Raw genomic sequence first — 17,654 nt, 5'->3', positions numbered from 1 at the left:
AATAAATGTCCTCACAGGCCCAACTGCATCAGCCCTGCGTGTGGTGCTGGGGTACACAGGTTCTAGGTCTCAGTCTCTGCCTCCACAGTCACTCAAAACTTAGTGAGGGAAACGACAAAAAGGGCATCCGTGTTTTCTGATTCAAGTGTGTCTCAGGGATGAGAGAGGGAGATGTCTGAGGGGACTTCTGTCTGGGTGAAGGCGCAGGTCTGCCCCACCTGATACAGTTCCCATCCCCCCTGCCATGTGCACGCCCACGAATGCACGCATGCACACACACACACATGCACACACCCACACGCATGGACACGTGTGGAGTGGGCGAGGGAGCTGATGAGACCACGACTGCACACGGAGGGTCCCTCGGGCTTTAGGTCCACCCAGAGGAACGTGCAGGTCCCCATTTCCCACCCCTACTTCAGTTCATCCCCACTGGACGCCATGCATTCTCCAAACACAAGAGGACCCATCAGCTGTAGGACACTGTCCTTGATCTGACCTTCACCCGTCACCTGGCTAATGCCCTTCAGGTTTGGGATTGGAGGCTGTTCATCCCAACAAGCTTGCAGTTGCTGCTGTAACGAACCCCTCACATGGGGCACCAAACAACACAGTTCAGGAGCTCAGAGGCTAACATGTTAAACTGGGCTAAAATCAGGGGTCAGCAGGGCTGCGCTCCTTCTGAAGCCTCCAGGGCAGAGCCCATTCCTTTACCTTTAGCAGCGTCTGGGGGCCGTCTGCATTCTTTGGCTCGGGGCCCCTTCCTCTGCCTTCAAGGAGAACTGTAGCCTCTGCAAATCCTCCCTCTGACTAGGACCCCTGCTTCTGTGGTCGCACCTCCTTCCCTCTCTCACCTGCCTCCTCCCTCTTACAAAGACCCTGGTGATTACATTGGGTCCACCTGGAACATACAAGCTCATCCCCCCCCCTCGAGATCCTTAACTCAATCACACCTGCAAAGACCCTTTTTGCACCTAAGGTAACACAGCAGTTGGCTCCAGGGCGTCGGATGCGGACATCTTTGGGGCTGTTATTCTGTCTACCTGAGCGGGTGTCGGGCCTCAGCACCACCTCCGCTTGTGGGCTCCTCTGGGCTTGAATGCCTCACTCTGAATTCTAAGTACCTCCTTGCAGGAATGTTTCCTTCTTCCACTAGCTTGTGAAATGATCAATGTTTGAGAGTCTATTTCTTGTGTCCCTAGAACCTCTACGTAAGAGGAGGTCGGGGAGGAAGCAGTGGAGGCTGGAAACGCACCCCACAACCCGTTAACCCCCCCACCCGGTGCTCAAAGTGACAGACAGGTGGTCCCTGTGTGACAGGACTTTGGCTGCTCACCAGCACCGTGTCCTCCCTTCCTGGGCTCCCAGCGAGATGATCTCCCCAGCCTCCCTGCAGTTATGTGTGTCCTGGGATGAAGTTCACAGTGGCATGTGAGCTGGATGGACGGAGCTTCTTCCAGGCCTGGCCCGTGAACCTGCCACACAAGATCCTCACGGCTCTTCCCTTCTGCTGATGGATGTGGATGCCCTGGGTGACCGTGGACCCACAGGCCGAGTGTGGCACCTGGTTCCCAGATGACCCCATAGAATAGAGCCTGCTGTACCCCTTGTATTAGTCATAGTTCAGGTTTCTATAAAGTTGATGCTTTAATATGTGTCATACGTGCATATGCTAGTGTGAAAATTAATAAAGGGAAACCTAATTTAAGACGGAGTTGGGAAGCCCTAAAGGGGAGCTCTCTCACCCCTACCCTCTGCTGCAGCTTACTTTACATTCCTAGGCAGGAAGAAGCTTGATTTTCAGAAAGATGATTTTCTCCTCGCCCAGCAATAGCCCAGCCAATGAAAAGAGCAACAGGCTAGCCAATGAGAAACAGTCACAACCTAGCCAATGAGAAACAGCACCAGCTCAGCTAATGAGAAACAGCAACAACTCAGCCAATGAGAAAACAGCCTCAGCCCAGCCAATGAAAATCAGTCACAACCTAGCCAATGAGAAACAGCACAAGCTCAGCTAATGAGAATCAGCAACTCAGCCAATGAGAAAACAGCCTCAGCCCAGCCAATGAGAAACAGTCACAACCTAGCCAAGGAGAAACAGCAAAGCCCAGCCAATGAGAAACCAACAACCACCCTGACCTCTTGGTTTTCTCCAAGGGCCTTTCAGTCAAAGCAGCCCCTTCCAGCTTCCTCCTTTTTCTCTGTAAAGTAACATTCCTCTTCATTGTTCTCTGGACTTGACTGTGGTTTGCCATAGTTTGATGTCCTGAATCGCAATTCCTCTGCCATTCCTAAATAAACTCATTTTGCCAGTAAAATAACGACATTTAATTTTAAGGTCGACACTGGACACACCTTTTCCTAGATGACCCGATAATATGCCTGAGTCACTTGCATTGTCCTCCCGCCTCCTCCCTCACTGCCCCCCCCCCCCGCCCCAGCTCCTGACCAAGAATCCTCTTCCTGGGGTGCACTTATAAAATACAAACCAGTCAACCCAGAGTCCACACCGCACCCCCTCCTTTATGGGGGTCCACAGTCTGGGCCACGATCCACCTGCCCTTGTCACGCTAGGGCCAAGCACATGACAACTAGGGGCGCCCCCTCCACCCCAGAACCCGCTGAAATCATTAACCCAGGCAATCCCATGCCTGCTTACCCTTTCCTGCCCATTCCTTCTTGTGGAAACCACAGTAAAGGCTCCCATTTTCCCCTCACTCCATCTCCTTCTTTCTGTCTCTGGTGCTTCCCTACGTGGCCCTGGTGGGTGGCATGCATGCCCCCTCCTCCTGGGAACTGTGATGAAATATCTTTTCAATGGGAGGCGTCTCCTGATCTGCTCCCTCACATTTTAGAATTAATACACAGTATTTTAAAGCACCTCCCTGCTGAGCTGGAATCAGCTTCACCTGTTTCATGGAAGATGAACTAATTCCTACCACATGAGTCGTTACACTTTTGGGTCTACTGGCTGCAATAGTTACACAGCTGAAACGCACAGTGAGACGGCCTCCGCCCGGGTACGGGCTTACCCTGCCTTGGCTGCGCAGAAAGCAGGTCCCCATATCTGCCTAAGTCTGCTCTTCATCTTCTGTTCCACGTGCACCATGTCAGTCCGCCCAGCGCCCTCTGAATTCCACACCTGGGAGACCTCGTGCCTCTCCCCCTGACCCCGCCCCCGCTCCATCACTGACACGTGGGCGGGCCTCATGGACGTGTTATATGAACAGATATAACCAAATCTATTCTTTCCTCACGTCAGTTCACACAGATTTAGGTCCGTCCACAATAGCCCACTTGATTACTTAGCCTTGTTGCTGAAGCTACAGGGCTTCTAAACAAGGCCACTCCGTGCTGTCTCAACATGGAAACACTTGGGATCTGCACGACCCCGTCTCCGGAGCGGGACCAGCTGCGCCGCCAAGGACGTGGGGTCCCCGGGAGCCCCTCGCCCGGAGAGCCCCGATCCCGCTGTGAGTGGGACGTGTAGGTGGTCACCGCCCTACTTACGGGTCAGACCTGCCGTTCCCACTCAGATTAAAAGGAAACGTTATGGCTTCCCTGGTGGCACAGTGGTTGAGCGTCCGCCTGCCGATGCAGGGGACGCGGGTTCGTGTCCCGTTCCGGGAGGATCCCACATGCCGCGGAGCGGCTGGGCCCGTGAGCCATGGCCGCTGAGCCTGCGCGTCCGGAGCCTGTGCTCCGCAATGGGAGAGGCCACAACAGTGAGAGGTCCGCATACCGCAAAAAACAACAAAAAAACGAAACGTTAGCCTGAAGACCCGCGAGGGGGCGCCCGCACTGAGTTCTCAATTTTTTCGTCTTGTGTATCTTTTTGATAGAAACATAAGAAACCTGCATGCCTGTTACAGGCCTGGTATTTAAAATGTTCTTATATATCTTAAGAATATTTTAAAAATTCAACGTAGATTCAGCCAGCTCTTAAAATGGTGCAATGGCTCTTTTAGTTCTATGCAAACATTAGCATATTTAAACTTTGTACAAACCCTCCAGAGAATGCCCTATTCTTTTCACTTTTTTAAAAACAACTTTATTGGAGTATAACTGCTTTATAATGGTGTGTTAGTTTCTGCTTTATAACAAAGTGAACCAGCTATACATATACATATATCCCCGTATCTAGTCCCTCTTGCGTCTCCCTCCCACACTCCCTATCCCACCCCTCTAGGTGGTCACAAAGCACCGAGCTGATCTCCCTGTGCTATGTGGCTGCTTCCCACTAGCTATTTTACATTTGGTAGTATATATAAGTACATGCTACTCTCTCACATCGTCCCAGCTTACCCTACCCCCTCCCTGTGAACTCAAGTCCATTCTCTATGTCTGCGTCTTTATTCCTGTCCTGCCACTATGGTCTTCAAAACCTTTTTTTTTTTTTAGTTTCCATATATATGTGTTAGCATATGGTATTTGTTTTTCTCTTTCTGACTGACTTGACTCTGTATGACAGTCTCTAGGTCCATCCACCTCACTACAAATAACTCAATTTCGTTTCTTTTTACGGCTGAGTAATATTCCATTGTACATATATGCCACATCTTCTTTATCCATTCGTCTGTCGATGGACACTTAGGTTGCTTCCAGGTCTTGGCTATTGTAAACAGTGCTGCAATGAATATTGGAGTGCTAGTATCCTTTTGGACCATGTTTTTCTCCAGATATATGCCCAGGAGTGGGTCTGCAGGATCATATGGTAGCTCTATTTTTAGTTCTTTAAGGAACCTCCATACTGTTCTCCATAGTGGCTGCACCAACTTACATTCCCACCAACAGTGCAGGAGGGTTCCCTTCTCTCCACACCCTCTCCAGCATTTATTGTTTGTGGATTTTTTGATGATGGCCATTTTGACTGGTGTGAGATGATACCTCATTGTAGTTTTGACTTGCATTTCGCTAATAATTAGCGATGTTGAACATCCTTTCATGTGCCTCTTGGCCATCTGTATATCTTCTTTGGAGAAATGTCTATTTAGGTCTTCTGCCCATTTTTTGATTGGGTTGTTTGTTTTGATGATATTAAGCCTCATGAGCTGTTTGTAAATTTTGGGGACTAATCCCTTGTCAGTCACATCATCTGCAAATATTTTCTCCCTATCTGTGGGTTGTCTTTGTTTTGTTTATGGTTTCCTTTGCTGTGCAAAAGCTTTTGAGTTTAACAAGCTTTTCTTCTTGAACTAGACAAGTTGATACTAAGCTCCATATGCAAAAATAAAAACGTAAGAATACTTAAGAAAACACACAAAGAGAAGAGCTATGCGGGTAGTGGGGACGAGATCAACCGGAAATTAAAACACACCATACAGCCTCTGAGTCGTGAGGAAATAAGAAAGCCTAGATGCGTCTGCTTATTATGACAGAAGAAACACAAGAAGGATTGGCCGTATCTTACAGGCATTTAAAAGTACTGGGATATTATAAACAACGTGATTTCCATGTGAATGGGTGCATTTGGGAGAAGAGAAGCTTTTGCTATGGCATAGGGTCAGTAGCTGCTAAACTTATAAAGTGAAAATTTAATAAGGAGCATGACACGTACAAACTCTCAAAGCACCTCCCCACAGACCAGTGATTAATTACAAAGGGGAAATAACAGCTTTACTCTGGAGAAACCTGGGGCATGCCGAATTAACCAAGTTAGGAAAGACCAAATCACCAAAAAGGAGAAACAAGGCCATGGCTTGAGTGGCATTCCACCCCAAAAGGCACAACTTGCACCTAACCAGGAGGTGCTTCGGGCAGAGCTCCTGTTCTGTGTGCATCACGCTTCCTTTCTCTGCAGCGTCTCCCCTTCCTCAGGAGCCCTCAGTCACGTCTCTCATCAACCTCAGTATGACCGAGGCTGTGAAGGAAAGAACCCCCAACATCTCCATTCGTGAGCTTGTTTTAAATCTCATTAATCCAAACAGGATTCCGTGATCTAGGAGCGTTTGGAGACGAACACAAACCACTGAAGTGTGGGGAGAGGAAATACCTTGGGCAGGAACCACTGATCTTCTGACCGCCCAGCTCGAAAGCCAGCATCGGGCTCTCGGCACTTGATGGCGTATTTGGACCGTGTCTGGAGCTCACATTTGGGGTTTATGACGCGCAGAAATTGTTTTCTGAAAAAGGAGACGTCATGCATCTTACTTGGGATGGTAACAGAGACTGACGTGTAGGGAAATAGCTGCTCTGCTTCCTGTGAAACCGTTAGTGCTGAAACCCTCGCTGGGGGTGACGGGCACCTGCCCGAGGTATCCTCTTAGTCGGCGGCGCCTCCCAGGCTCTGTCCTCTTGTCCCTCTGCTCAGCCGGGGTGGGCAGGAAAGTCACCGTGATTTCGAAACTCACTACCTGCTCTACATTACTCCGTGCAGAAGGATACTGAATTCTATTTGTATTATTATCATTTTGTACTCTTAGGACGAGCCCTGAATTTCCCTTGAAGATCCCCCCATAAGTGCTGGAGATGGGGAGACAGTCCTGGATTACCCTGGGGGGGGGCCCACGTTACCACCGAGGTCCTGATGAGTGAAGGAGCGAGGTAGAGGGATCAGAGCCAAGGTCGATGGGACTCAGAAGCAGAAGGAGGAGAGACGCGCCTGCTGGCTTGGAAGATGGGAGGGGCTGAGTACAGGGACACGGGAGCCTGCAGAGGCCCGCTGCCCACTCCAGCCTGAGCCCTGTGGAAACGAGGGCAAGGCTCCTGGGGAGGGGCAGTTCCCCTTCCTGTGGGGCTGCTGACGTGACAGCCCCGTGACGGGGAGGACCAGCCTCCCAGTGGACACACCCTCGGGTCTCTGTCTTAAGGGCACCGAGGTCTCCTCCATCTGCACCGCCTGGACCACAGGGACGAGACGCCATGACCCCCAGACTCACGGCCCTGCTCTGCCTCGGTGAGATGGAGGAGGGGGAGGGGAAGCCCCAGCCAGGGAGGGACCCCTCCCCACAGCCAGGCTGCTCTGTCAGGACACCCCAGGACTCAGGAGGCTCACGGGTAGGAGAGGCGCTGCTCAGGATTCAGGGCGAGCCTCTCACAGGGGTCTCTCTTCCAGGGCTGAGTGTGGGCCTGAGACCTCAGGTGCAGGCAGGTGAGTCTGTCCCCAGGTGTCCCAGCTCCCTCCTGATCATGGGGACAAGGGGCCACCCCCAGGCAGTGGGGTGGGGAACAGCAGTTCTGGGCTGAAGGAGGGGGAGTCTGGGAGGTTGGGGGCTGAGAGCTAGGGACCTGGGGGTGAGGATGTCTTGTGACCCAGCCTCTGATGTCCTTCCAGGCACCCTCCCCAAACCCACCATCTGGGCTGAGCCAGGCTCTGTGATCCCCTGGGGGAGCCCCGTGACCATCTGGTGTCAGGGGACCCTGGGGGTCCGGGAGTTCTATCTGAATAAAGAGGGAAGCTCACCTCCCTGGTACAGACAGCCCTCACTGGAGCCCGGGGACAAGGGCAAGCTCTCCATCTCATACATGACACAGCCCTATGCAGGGAGATATCACTGTTACTACCTCAGCCCCACTGGCTGGTCAGAGAGCAGTGACCCGCTGGAGCTGGTGGTGACAGGTGAGAGGACACTCGGGGGTCCCAGCCTCAGTCTCTGCCCTCAGGAAGGGGGTCTGCCCTCAGGGTTGTGTCCCTCTCACAGCCCAGCCCTGGGGGAGGAGAGCGGCATGTGAGCCCCCATTTCACAAGCTCCTTCCTTCTCTCCTAGAGGTCCACAGCAAACCCACCCTCTCAGCCCTGCCGAGCCCTGTGGTGACCTCGGGAGGGAACGTGACCCTCCAGTGTGATTCATGGGAGGGACTGGACAGGTTCATTCTGACTAAGGAAGGAGAACCCAAGTCCTCCTGGACCCTGGATGCACAGCAATACCCCCATGGGCAGACCCAGGCCCTGCTCCCCGTGGGTCACGTGACCCCCAGCCACAGGTGGATGTTCAGATGCCACGGCTTTTACAGGGACACCCCCCAGGTGTGGTCGGCCCCCAGTGACCCCCTGGAGCTCCTGTTCCCAGGTGAGGAGGTCCCACCCTGGCCTCACGCACTTTTTGAGGCACGAGACAGATTATTAGATGCTTTTCTCCCAGGATTGTCCCAGATGAGAGGGTGGGGTGAGAGGGAAGCGGGGCACACAGGACACACTGTGAGCAACAGTGAGGCCTGCGGACCAGGATGGGAGAAGGGGCTTCATGGGAGGAACCAGCCCCTACAGCCCACGGCTGGTCTCCCCCCAGGTGTGTCTGGGAAGCCCTCCCTCCTGACCCCGCAGGGCCCTGTCGTGGCCTCTGGACAGAGCCTGACCCTCCAGTGTCGCTCTGACGTCGGCTATGACAGATTCGCTCTGTCCCAGGAGGGGAGACAGGCCCTCCCCCAGCGCCCTGGCCGGCAGCCCCAGGCTGGGCTCTCTCAGGCCGACTTCCCCCTGGGCCCGGTGACCAACACCCTCGCGGGCCGGTACAGATGCTACGGTGGACACAACCTCTCCTCCGAGTGGTCGGCCCCCAGTGACCCCCTGGACATCCTGGTGGCAGGTGAGGAGCCAGCGGGTCAGTCAGGGACCCAGACTCTGCACAGGCCCTGCCGGGGGAGCCCCAGCTGGTGATGCTGGGACCAGGCGTGAGGGGTCCCCAGGGAGGGAGGGAGAGAGACAGAGAGAGACGGGGGTGGGCAGGGAGAGGGATGGACTCGGAGAAAACAGAGACAGACAGAGATGAGGGGCCTCAGGGAGGCCCTGCTGAGTCGCAGTTAGGAACCAGGGGGCGGGCAGCCCCTCACCCCCCTTCCTCTCTCTAGGGTGGTTCCCTGACACGCCCTCCCTCTCGGTGCAGCCGGGCCCCGTGGTGGCCTCAGGAGAGAACGTGACCCTGCTGTGTCAGTCACGGAGCACAAAGGAAACTTTCCTTCTGTCCAAGGAGGGGGCAGCCCGGCCCCCACTGCGTCTTAGATCAAAGTACCAAGGTGGGCATTTCCAGGCCGAATTCTCCATGAGTCCCGTGACCTCAGCCCACAATGGGACCTACAGGTGCTACAGCTCACTCAGCAGTCACCCCTACCTGCTGTCACACGCCAGTGCCCCCCTGGAGCTCGCGGTCTCAGGTGAGGGGCCCTGACCCTGTCCTCTCTGACTCAGTCAGCTCAGGGCTCTGTCCCGAGCACTCTGGGCTGGGGTTGAGTGAGGGGACTGTGACGGAGGGTCACCCAGAGGGGGATCTGCCCCTCAGAGGCCCTCCCATACCCTCCCACACCTTCTCACCTCACCTGGAATCCGGAACCTGACGACTGTAGAGGAGACCACAGGGCAGGTGTAAGGGAAAGGTTTCATGAGGTGGGGACTCCAGGGTCAGCCCCACCCCCTTCCCGTCCTCATTCGCAGGACATACTGGGGGCCCCAGCCCCCCACCGACAGGCCCCAGTTCAACAAGTGGGGAGTCACTGAGGCCTCTCTGCAGAGGGAGCACAGGCCACCCCAAGGCAGTTTCAGAGTCTCTGGGAGGATCTAATGCCCTCAGATCCTCAAGGACAGGCTCGGGGTCAAGGAGAGATGCCAGGAGGACCCCAGGGCTCCAGGGACTCGGAGGCTGGTGGATGAAGGGTGGGGGTCATGGAGAGGGAATGACCCCTCGGGGCCCATCTTGGGGGAGGAGCAGTGGGCTTATGTGGGGAGAAGCAGCCCCCGACCCTCACCTTCTGTCCTGACCCCCAGGAGGCTCTGAAGTTGGGGCCCTTCCCCCCACGGAGCCAGGCCCGCAGACGGGTAAGTGAGGGTCGGTGGGACATGGTGTTGGGTCCAGGGGGGCAGGGCTCAGTTTTGGCCTTGGTTCAGGCACCTCTGGAGACGCTGACTTGGACCCCCTTCCCCTGCCTGGGCCTCAGTTTCTCCAAGTGTAAAGGCAGAGAATCGTGGCCCGAAGCTTAGATTTCCTTCAGTTCTGACTTCTGGCTGTGACCCCCCAGGAGAGGAGGCCTCACAGGGAGGCCCCTGAGGATGTGACTGTATGGGGGCCTGTCCCCAGTGCCGCAGTGATGGTGGCATTGTACGGGGAGGGGGAGGGAAAGATGAAGAGTCCACCGCACACAGCTGGCCCCTCCCCCAGTCCCTGCTGTGGTGGGGGAGGGGAGGGTAACAAGGAAGGACCCTCGGCTCCAGATGAGACCCTCGGACAGGCCCCCCTGCAGATGAGAAGCCCCCAGAGCACAAAGCTGGTGTCCACCTTGGATGGGGCGTGGCAGGAGGACAGCTCAGGGAGCCCACGGCCCTGGGTTCCAATCCCAGCTCTGCCACCTCCAGACTGGGTCACCTGGGGTTGGTGAATTCCCTCTCTGTGCCTCAGTTTCCTCATCTGTAAAATGGGTGGGGTGGGTTAGAGGAGATGAATGCACAGACCCCAGCATGAGCCTGCACACAGTAGGCGCTCAATTAAATGGCATCTTGGGCTCACTCATGACGTCACTGGTGCCCCAGGTCTCAAATGGTACCTGAACGTCCTGATTGGGGTCTCGGTGGCCTTCGTCCTGCTGCCCCTCGTCCTCCTCGTCCGACACCGGGGTCAGAGCAGACGCAGGAAGTCGGGTGAGTAGGGAACAGGGTGACCCAGACCCCTGGAGGTGGTGGGCTCAGGGCACCAGCCAAAGGGAAACCTAAGAGATGGGCAAGGTCAGCTTAGAAAAAGATTGTCCAGAGTCTGAAAGTCAAAAATCTAGAAAGAAAACACGTACTGTCAGCTGACATGTATAATTTAAGGTGTTCTCCCCCTTTTCAATCTCATGAAGGGTTGAAACATGTACGCAAGTATGAGTTCAGGTCTCCTTCTTTCCTCCTGAATCCCGAGTGAGGGGCGGGGGTCGTAAGACTCCCAGGGCCGAGCCTCTGTCATCTGCCCCAGCCCAGGGCGAGGCTGATTTCCACCCTCCCGCAGGGGCTGCAGACCCAGAGCCCAAGGACACAGGCCTGCAGAGCAGGTAACTCCCGCCCCGAAGACCCCCAGGCCCGCCCCGCCCGCAGCTCCCCCTCATTCTCCCCCTAACACACCCGCCTCCTCCCCAGCTCCTGCCCAGCCGCCGCCACCCAGGACCAGGCCCTCTGTGAGCAAAAGAGGATGGGGTGGTGGACACAGGGTTCTGGAGGCACCTGTGTGGGGGAGGGGAAGGCTGGGAAGGGGTGGGCTCAGGGGGTGCGGACTGAAACCCCACACTTCCCCTCACCCCTGGGTCTCAGTGGCCCCTTCTGGATGCACTGCGGGGGCTCCAGCCCTGAGGGATCTCAGGGGATCCCGCCAAGCGATACACACCCTGTTCCGCCCCAGCAGATGCTGCCGTGAAGGACACACAGCCTGAGGACGGGGTGCAGCTGGACCATCCGGTGAGACCCCTGCTCCTGTCCAGGCCACCAGAGACCTTCTTGTTGCCAAACTCAGTCCAATGGACACGTCTCTGTCCTCACATCTCAGCTCCGGCAGCGTCCCACACTGACCTCTCCTTCCAGGCTTCCTGGGTCTTCCTGCTCTGACTCCACCCCTCCTGCTTCCTTGTGACCTCATGGCCCCTCCTTCGGGGTCCCCTTTCCTGGCTCCCCGTCCTCTGTCTGACCCTCTGGCGTTGCAGAGAAGCCCCACGTCTCAAGAGGATTTGTGAATAAGTGAATCACCTGAAAGTCCCCAGGCCCCCCTTCCTTCATTCACCCAAAAGCGGTGCACAAGGAGAGCGCATCACCCCGGCTCCCTGTAGGTGCTGCAGGTGCAACAGGGAGCTCACCTGGTGGGTGAGAAGACTATATGTAAAGAAGCAGGTAGCGTCCTAGAATGCAAGGTCCCGATAAGGAAAGTAAAGCAAGAGAAGGTTACAGAGTGCATGGTGGGGGGGCAGCAAGTGCAAAGGTCCTGAGGCAGGGACGCTTTTGCAGGAAGATGGCCGTGCGGCTGGATCCAAATGTGCAAGGGAGATAACATGTTAATACAGAAATCAGAACCGTAGAAAGAATCCAGAGGCTCCAAGGTGTTAGGAGGTCCCCGGAGTTTCCATCAGGAAAGTGACCTGACCTAAGGTTTTAAAGCATCACTCTGCCAACACAGTGGAAAGCTGACGGAAGGAGATCACAGTGGATCCAGGAAGTCCCCTTTCTGTCCTACTCTCTCCCTCCAGCAGAACAGGCAGGATGCAGACCCCCAGGAGGGGACGTACGCCCAGGTGAACCACTCAAGATCAAGACTAAGGCGGGGGGTGGCCACCTCTCCTTCCTCCCTGTCGGGGAGATTGCTGGACATGAAGGACAGACAAGTGGAAGAGGACGGGCAGAGGGACGGTCAGGTGGGTCCCATCCTGTCCGGGCCCCCAGGCTTCCCCCACCCCAACCACACACCTTCCCTCTCCCCCACCGCAGGCCGCCGCATCTGAAGCCCCCCAGGATGTGACCTATGCCCAGCTGAACCACTCGACCTTCAGACGGGAGACTGCACCCCCTGCCCCCCAGTCAGGGGAGCCCCCAGAAGAGCCCAGCGTGTATGCTGCTCTCGCCGTCCGCTAGCCCAGGAAGGACCCAGACTCCACGCTCCAGGGAGGAAGACTGCACGGACCCCGGAAGGCACAGGAGCTGCCTGCCCGCAGTGGACACCACCTAACGACCAACAGACAGCCTGGACCCCCAACATAGACCACCAGGAGCCCCTGGGACCCTTTGGCAGTCACCTGACTCTACCCTCAAAGATAACTAATAGCCTTACATTTGGGAAATAATGCAACAGACTTCTCAAAAATCAATGTGTGAGTTGAAAACCAAAATCAAAACGAAAAAAAAAAAAAAACAAAACAGAAGTGGGAAAATGTTTTCAATGAATGATAATGTAAATAATACACATCAAACATATGAAATGAGAAAATTAAGAATCATGAATGAATATATTAGAAAAGGCTTTAAAAAAATCGATGACCTAACATATCATACCAAGACTTCAGGAAAAAATAGCAAATTATTTCAAATGAAGGTAGAAGGTGGGAATAATAATGACAAGGGTAGCTAATAATGAAGACAACCAAAAAGTAGAGAAAATCAATTAAGGCTAAAAATAAACTCATTCTTGAAAACATTCATGAATCCTAGCCACCACGGCCGAGGGAAAAAGAGAGAAGGCACACACTTCTAATATCATGAAAGGAATTGCACACAGCACTACAAATCCTACAAACTTTATAAAAATAGTAACAGAACGTTATGAGAAATTTGATGCCAACATACAGAAAATGTAGATGGAATGGAAATCTTCACGTGTACAATTTACTAAATGGATATAAGAATAAGTGGAAAATCTATCCCCTTGTACATTGACTCTAATCAAAACTTACCCACGACTGAACTATATAGAATCTAGAAAAGTCAAAAGGAAAGGAATAGCAGAACGCTGGTTCCCGGGGTTGGAGCGAGGGGGAAATGGGAAGATATTGGTCAAAGGGCACAAGCTTCCAGTTATAAGATGAATAAGTCTTGGGGATCTAATATACAGCATGGTGGTTACAGCTAATCGCACTGTATCCCATTCTTGAGTGTTTTTTTTTTTCCTTCGGTACGCGGGCCTCTCACTCTTGTGGCCTCTCCCATTGCAGAGCACAGGCTCCGGACGCGCAGGCTCAGCGGCCATGGCTCACGGGCCCAGCCGCTCCGCGGCATGTGGGATCTTCCCGGAGCGGGGCACGAACCCGTGTCCCCTGCATCGGCAGGCAGACTCTCAACTACTGCGCCACCAGGGAAGCCCCTCTTGAGTGTTTTGAAGAGAGCAGATCTCAAATGTTCTCACCAAAAAAAGAAATGGCGACTGTGTGATGGGATGCGGACAAATGCTCGGACGGTCATCACTGTCCGACGTGTAAGTGTGCGATTCAGGCGGCTTCACTGGTGATTTCTTCCGAGCACTTATGTACTCGTGAGAGACACACGCACATGCACACACACCCCAAAAGTGCACAAACACTTCCCGAGAACAGAAAAAGAAGAAACACACCTCAACACATCAGCTCAGGAAAATATTTACACCAAAACCTGACAAGGGAATTATACATGGGGAAGTCACAGGAAGATCTCTCACATGAGCTTAGATGGAAATCCCTAAACAAAGTGTACACAAATGAGATGTAGTGATATAGTAAAAGGACATTACTTCATGACCGTACTGTGGGTTTTTTTTTTCGAAGGACAGAGCAACTTAAAATTTAAAAGATCTATTACATAATGCAATACACTAACAGAACAAGTAAAAAATAATCATCTTAATAGATGCAGACAAAGCCTTCAATAAAATATACCAACAATTCCTGGTGAAAATAAAATCGCATCAGAAATAGAAGGGAATTCCCTTTCATTGATGAGGGCATGTTTAACAACACCAGACGTCATTTGTACAGGTGAGAACCTGAGGTCCTTTCGTCTACGACTGGCAATGATCCAAGTATGTTCCGTATGACCACTTGTATTCACCAGGGCCCTCGAGGCACCAACCAAGTAAGTGAAACAAAACAAGGCGAGAAGCTCTGAAGTGGGTAAGAATAATATTGTATTACTAAGAGACTGCACAGCTGTGTTCGTAGAAAATCCCAAATAATGTAAAGATCTACTCTAATTAAAAAGTTTTCCTGCATCGCTGCATACGTGGTCAATATATAGAATTCAACTGCCTTCGAGACTTCCGGTTCTGGATTGAGATGAAGTAAATGAACGTCTCCCTGTTCCCTGACTTTATACCAGTGACGTGATTGTATACTCCTGACTTCCAAGAGCCGTAAGATAATATATTTGGGCTGTTTTTCTTTTTTTGAATTTTATTTTATTTTTTTATACAGCAGGTTCTTATTAGTTATCCATTTAATACATATTAGTGTATATATGTCAATCCCAATCTCCCAATTCATCACACCACCACCTCCACCCCCCCGCCACTTTCCCCCCTTGGTGTCCATAGGTTTGTTCTCTACATCTGTGTCTTAATTTCTGCCCTGCAAACCGGTTCATCTGTACCATTTTTCTAAGTTCCACATAGATGTGTTAATATACGATATTTGTTTTTCTCTTTCTGACTTACTTCACTCTGTATGACAGTCTCTGGATCCATCCACATCTCTACAAATGACCCAATTTCATTTCTTTTTATGCCTGAGTAATATTCCATTGTATATATGTACCACATCTTCTTTATCCATTCGTCTGTTGATGGACATTTAGGTTGCTTCCATGACCTGGCTATTGTAAATAGTGCTGCAATGAACATTAGGGTGCATGTGTCTTTTTGAATTATGGTTTTCTCTGGGTATATGCCCAGTAGTGGGATTGCTGGGTCATGTGGTAATTCTATTTTTAGTTTTTTTTTTTTTTTTTTTTTTTGCGGTACATGGGCCTCTCACTGTCGTGGCCTCTCCCGTTGCGGAGCACAGGCTCCGGACGTACAGGCTCAGCGGCCATGGCTCACGGGCCCAGCCGCTCCGCGGCATGTGGGATCTTCCCGGGCCGGGGCACAAACCTGTGTCCCCTGCATCGGCAGGCAGACTCTCAACCACTGCGCCACCAGGGAAGCCCCCTATTTTTAGTTTTTTAAGGAACCTCCATACTGTTCTCCATAGTGGCTGTATCAATTTACATTCCCACCAGCAGTGCAAGAACGTTCCCTTTTCTCCACACCCTCTCCAGCATTTGTTGTTTGTAGATTTTCTGATGATGCCCATTCTAACTGGTGTGAGGTGATGCAACTCACTTTGGTTTTGATTTGCATTTCTCTAATAATTAGTGATGTTGAGCAGCTTTTCATGTGCTTCTTGGCCATCTGTATGTCTTCTTTGGAGAAATGTCTATTTAGGTCTTCTGCCTATTTTTGGATTGGGTTGTTTTTTTCATATTGAGCTGCATCAGCTGTTTATATATTTTGGAGATAATCCTTTGTTGATTCGTTTGCAAATATTTTCTCCCATTCTGAGGGTTGTCTTTTCATCATTTTTGTAGTTTCCTTTGCTGTGCAAAAGCTTTGAAGTTTCATTAGGTCCCATTTGTTTATTTTTGTTTTTATTTCCATTACTCTAGGAGGTGGATCAAAAAAGATCTTGCTGTGGTTTATGTCAAAGAGTATTCTTCCTATGTTTTCCTCTGAGAGTTTTATAGTGTCCAGTCTTACATTTAGGTCTCTAATACATTTTGAGTTTATTTTTGTGTATGGTGTTAGGGAGTGTTCTAATTTCATTCTTTTACATGTAGCTGTCCAATTTTCCCAGCACCACTTATTGAAGAGACTGCCTTTTCTCCATTGTATATCCCGGCCTCCTTTGTCATAGATTAGTTGACCATAGGTGTGTGGGTTTATCTCTGGGCTTTCTATCCTGTTCCATTGACCTATATTTCTGTTATTCTGCCAGTGCCATACTGTCTTCATTACTGTAGCTTTGTAGTATAGTCTGAAGTTAGGGAGTCTGATTCCTCCAGCTCCATTTTTTTACCCTCAAGACTGCTTTGGCTATCTGGGGTCCTTTGTGGTTCCATAAAAATTTTAAGTTTTGTTCCAGTTCTGTAAAAATAGCCATTGGTAATTTGATAGAGATTGCACTGAATCTGTAGATTGCTTTGGGTAGTATAGTCATTTTCACAATATTGATTCTTCCAATCCAAGAACATGGCATATCTCTCCATCTGTTGGTATCATCTTTAATTTCTTTCATCAGTGTCTTATAGTTTTCTGCATACAGGTCTTTTGTCTCCCTAGGTAGGTTTATTCCTAGGTATTTTATTCTTTTTGTTGCAATGGTAAACAGGAGTGTTTCCTTAATTTCTCTTTCAGCTTTTTCATCATTAGTTCATAGGAATGCAAGAGATTTCTGTGCATTAATTTTGTATCCTGCAACTTTACCAAATTCATTGATTAGCTCTAAGTGGTTTTCTGGTGGCATCTTTAGGATTCTCTATGTATGTATTCTCTCATGTCATCTGCAAACAGTGACAGTTTTACTTCTTCTTTTCCAATTTGTATTTCTTTTTCTTCTCTGATTGCCGTGGCTAGGTCTTCCAAAACTATGTTGAATAAAAGCGGCAAGAGTGGACAACCTTGTCTCGTTCCTGATCTTAGAGGAAATACTTCGTTTTTCACCATTGAGAATGATGTTTGCTATGGGTTTGTCATATATGGCCTATATTATGTTGAGGTAGGTTCCCTCTATGCCCACTTTCTGGAGAGTTTTTATCATAAATGGGTGATGAATTTTGTCAAAAGCTTTTTCTGAATTTATTGAGATGATCATATGGTTTTTATTCTTCAATTTGTTAATATGGTGTATCACATTGATTTGCATATATTGAAGAATCCTTGCATCCCCGGGATAAACCCCACTTGATCATGGTGTATGATCCTTTTAATGTGTTGTTGGATTCTGTTTGCTAGTATTTTGTTGAGGATTTTTGCATCTATATTCATCAGTGAAATTGGTCTGTAATTTTCTTTTTTTGTAATATCTTTGTCTGGTTTTTGTATCAGTGTGATGATGGCCTCATACAATGAGTTTGGGGGTGTTCCTTCCTCTGCAATTTTTTGGAAGAGTTTGAGAAGCATGGGTGTTAGCTCTTCTGTAAATGTTTGATAGAATTCACCTGTGAAGCCATCTGGTCCTGGACTTTTGTTTGTTGGAAAATTTTCATCAGAGTTTCA

At 51.0% G+C, this 17,654-nt stretch overlaps 2 protein-coding genes across 2 annotated transcripts in view; one reads left to right on the top strand and one right to left on the bottom strand.

Annotated features, from left to right (window-relative positions):
* NLRP12 (NLR family pyrin domain containing 12) overlaps positions 1 to 17,654 on the bottom strand; it is a 726,895-nt gene that overhangs the window by 628,583 nt on the left and 80,658 nt on the right.
* On the top strand, positions 6,820 to 12,514 carry LOC136140787 (leukocyte immunoglobulin-like receptor subfamily B member 3). The gene is made up of 13 exons (XM_065898959.1): positions 6,820 to 6,895; positions 7,055 to 7,090; positions 7,274 to 7,558; positions 7,707 to 8,009; positions 8,229 to 8,525; positions 8,788 to 9,090; positions 9,368 to 9,412; positions 10,451 to 10,564; positions 10,878 to 10,953; positions 11,039 to 11,076; positions 11,301 to 11,353; positions 12,133 to 12,297; positions 12,371 to 12,514. Exons 1-13 carry the CDS (start codon positions 6,862 to 6,864, stop codon positions 12,512 to 12,514), a joined length of 1,893 nt encoding a protein of 630 aa, XP_065755031.1. The 5' UTR covers positions 6,820 to 6,861.

Source organism: Phocoena phocoena, chromosome 20 (assembly GCF_963924675.1).
Source record: "Phocoena phocoena chromosome 20, mPhoPho1.1, whole genome shotgun sequence".
In the NCBI taxonomy this organism is placed as follows: domain Eukaryota; kingdom Metazoa; phylum Chordata; class Mammalia; order Artiodactyla; family Phocoenidae; genus Phocoena; species Phocoena phocoena.
Note: the sequence above shows the minus strand (reverse complement) of the source record. Positions and strands in the feature narration are given on the sequence as shown.

Bases quoted from the DNA above. Each gene is read 5' to 3' on its own strand.
- LOC136140787 (XM_065898959.1), top strand. From the start codon at position 6,862: ATGACCCCCAGACTCACGGCCCTGCTCTGCCTCG. The intron at 8,526-8,787 runs GTGAGGAGCCAG...TCCTCTCTCTAG, and splicing joins CCTGGACATCCTGGTGGCAG to GGTGGTTCCCTGACACGCCC. The intron at 10,954-11,038 runs GTAACTCCCGCC...CCTCCTCCCCAG, and splicing joins GACACAGGCCTGCAGAGCAG to CTCCTGCCCAGCCGCCGCCA.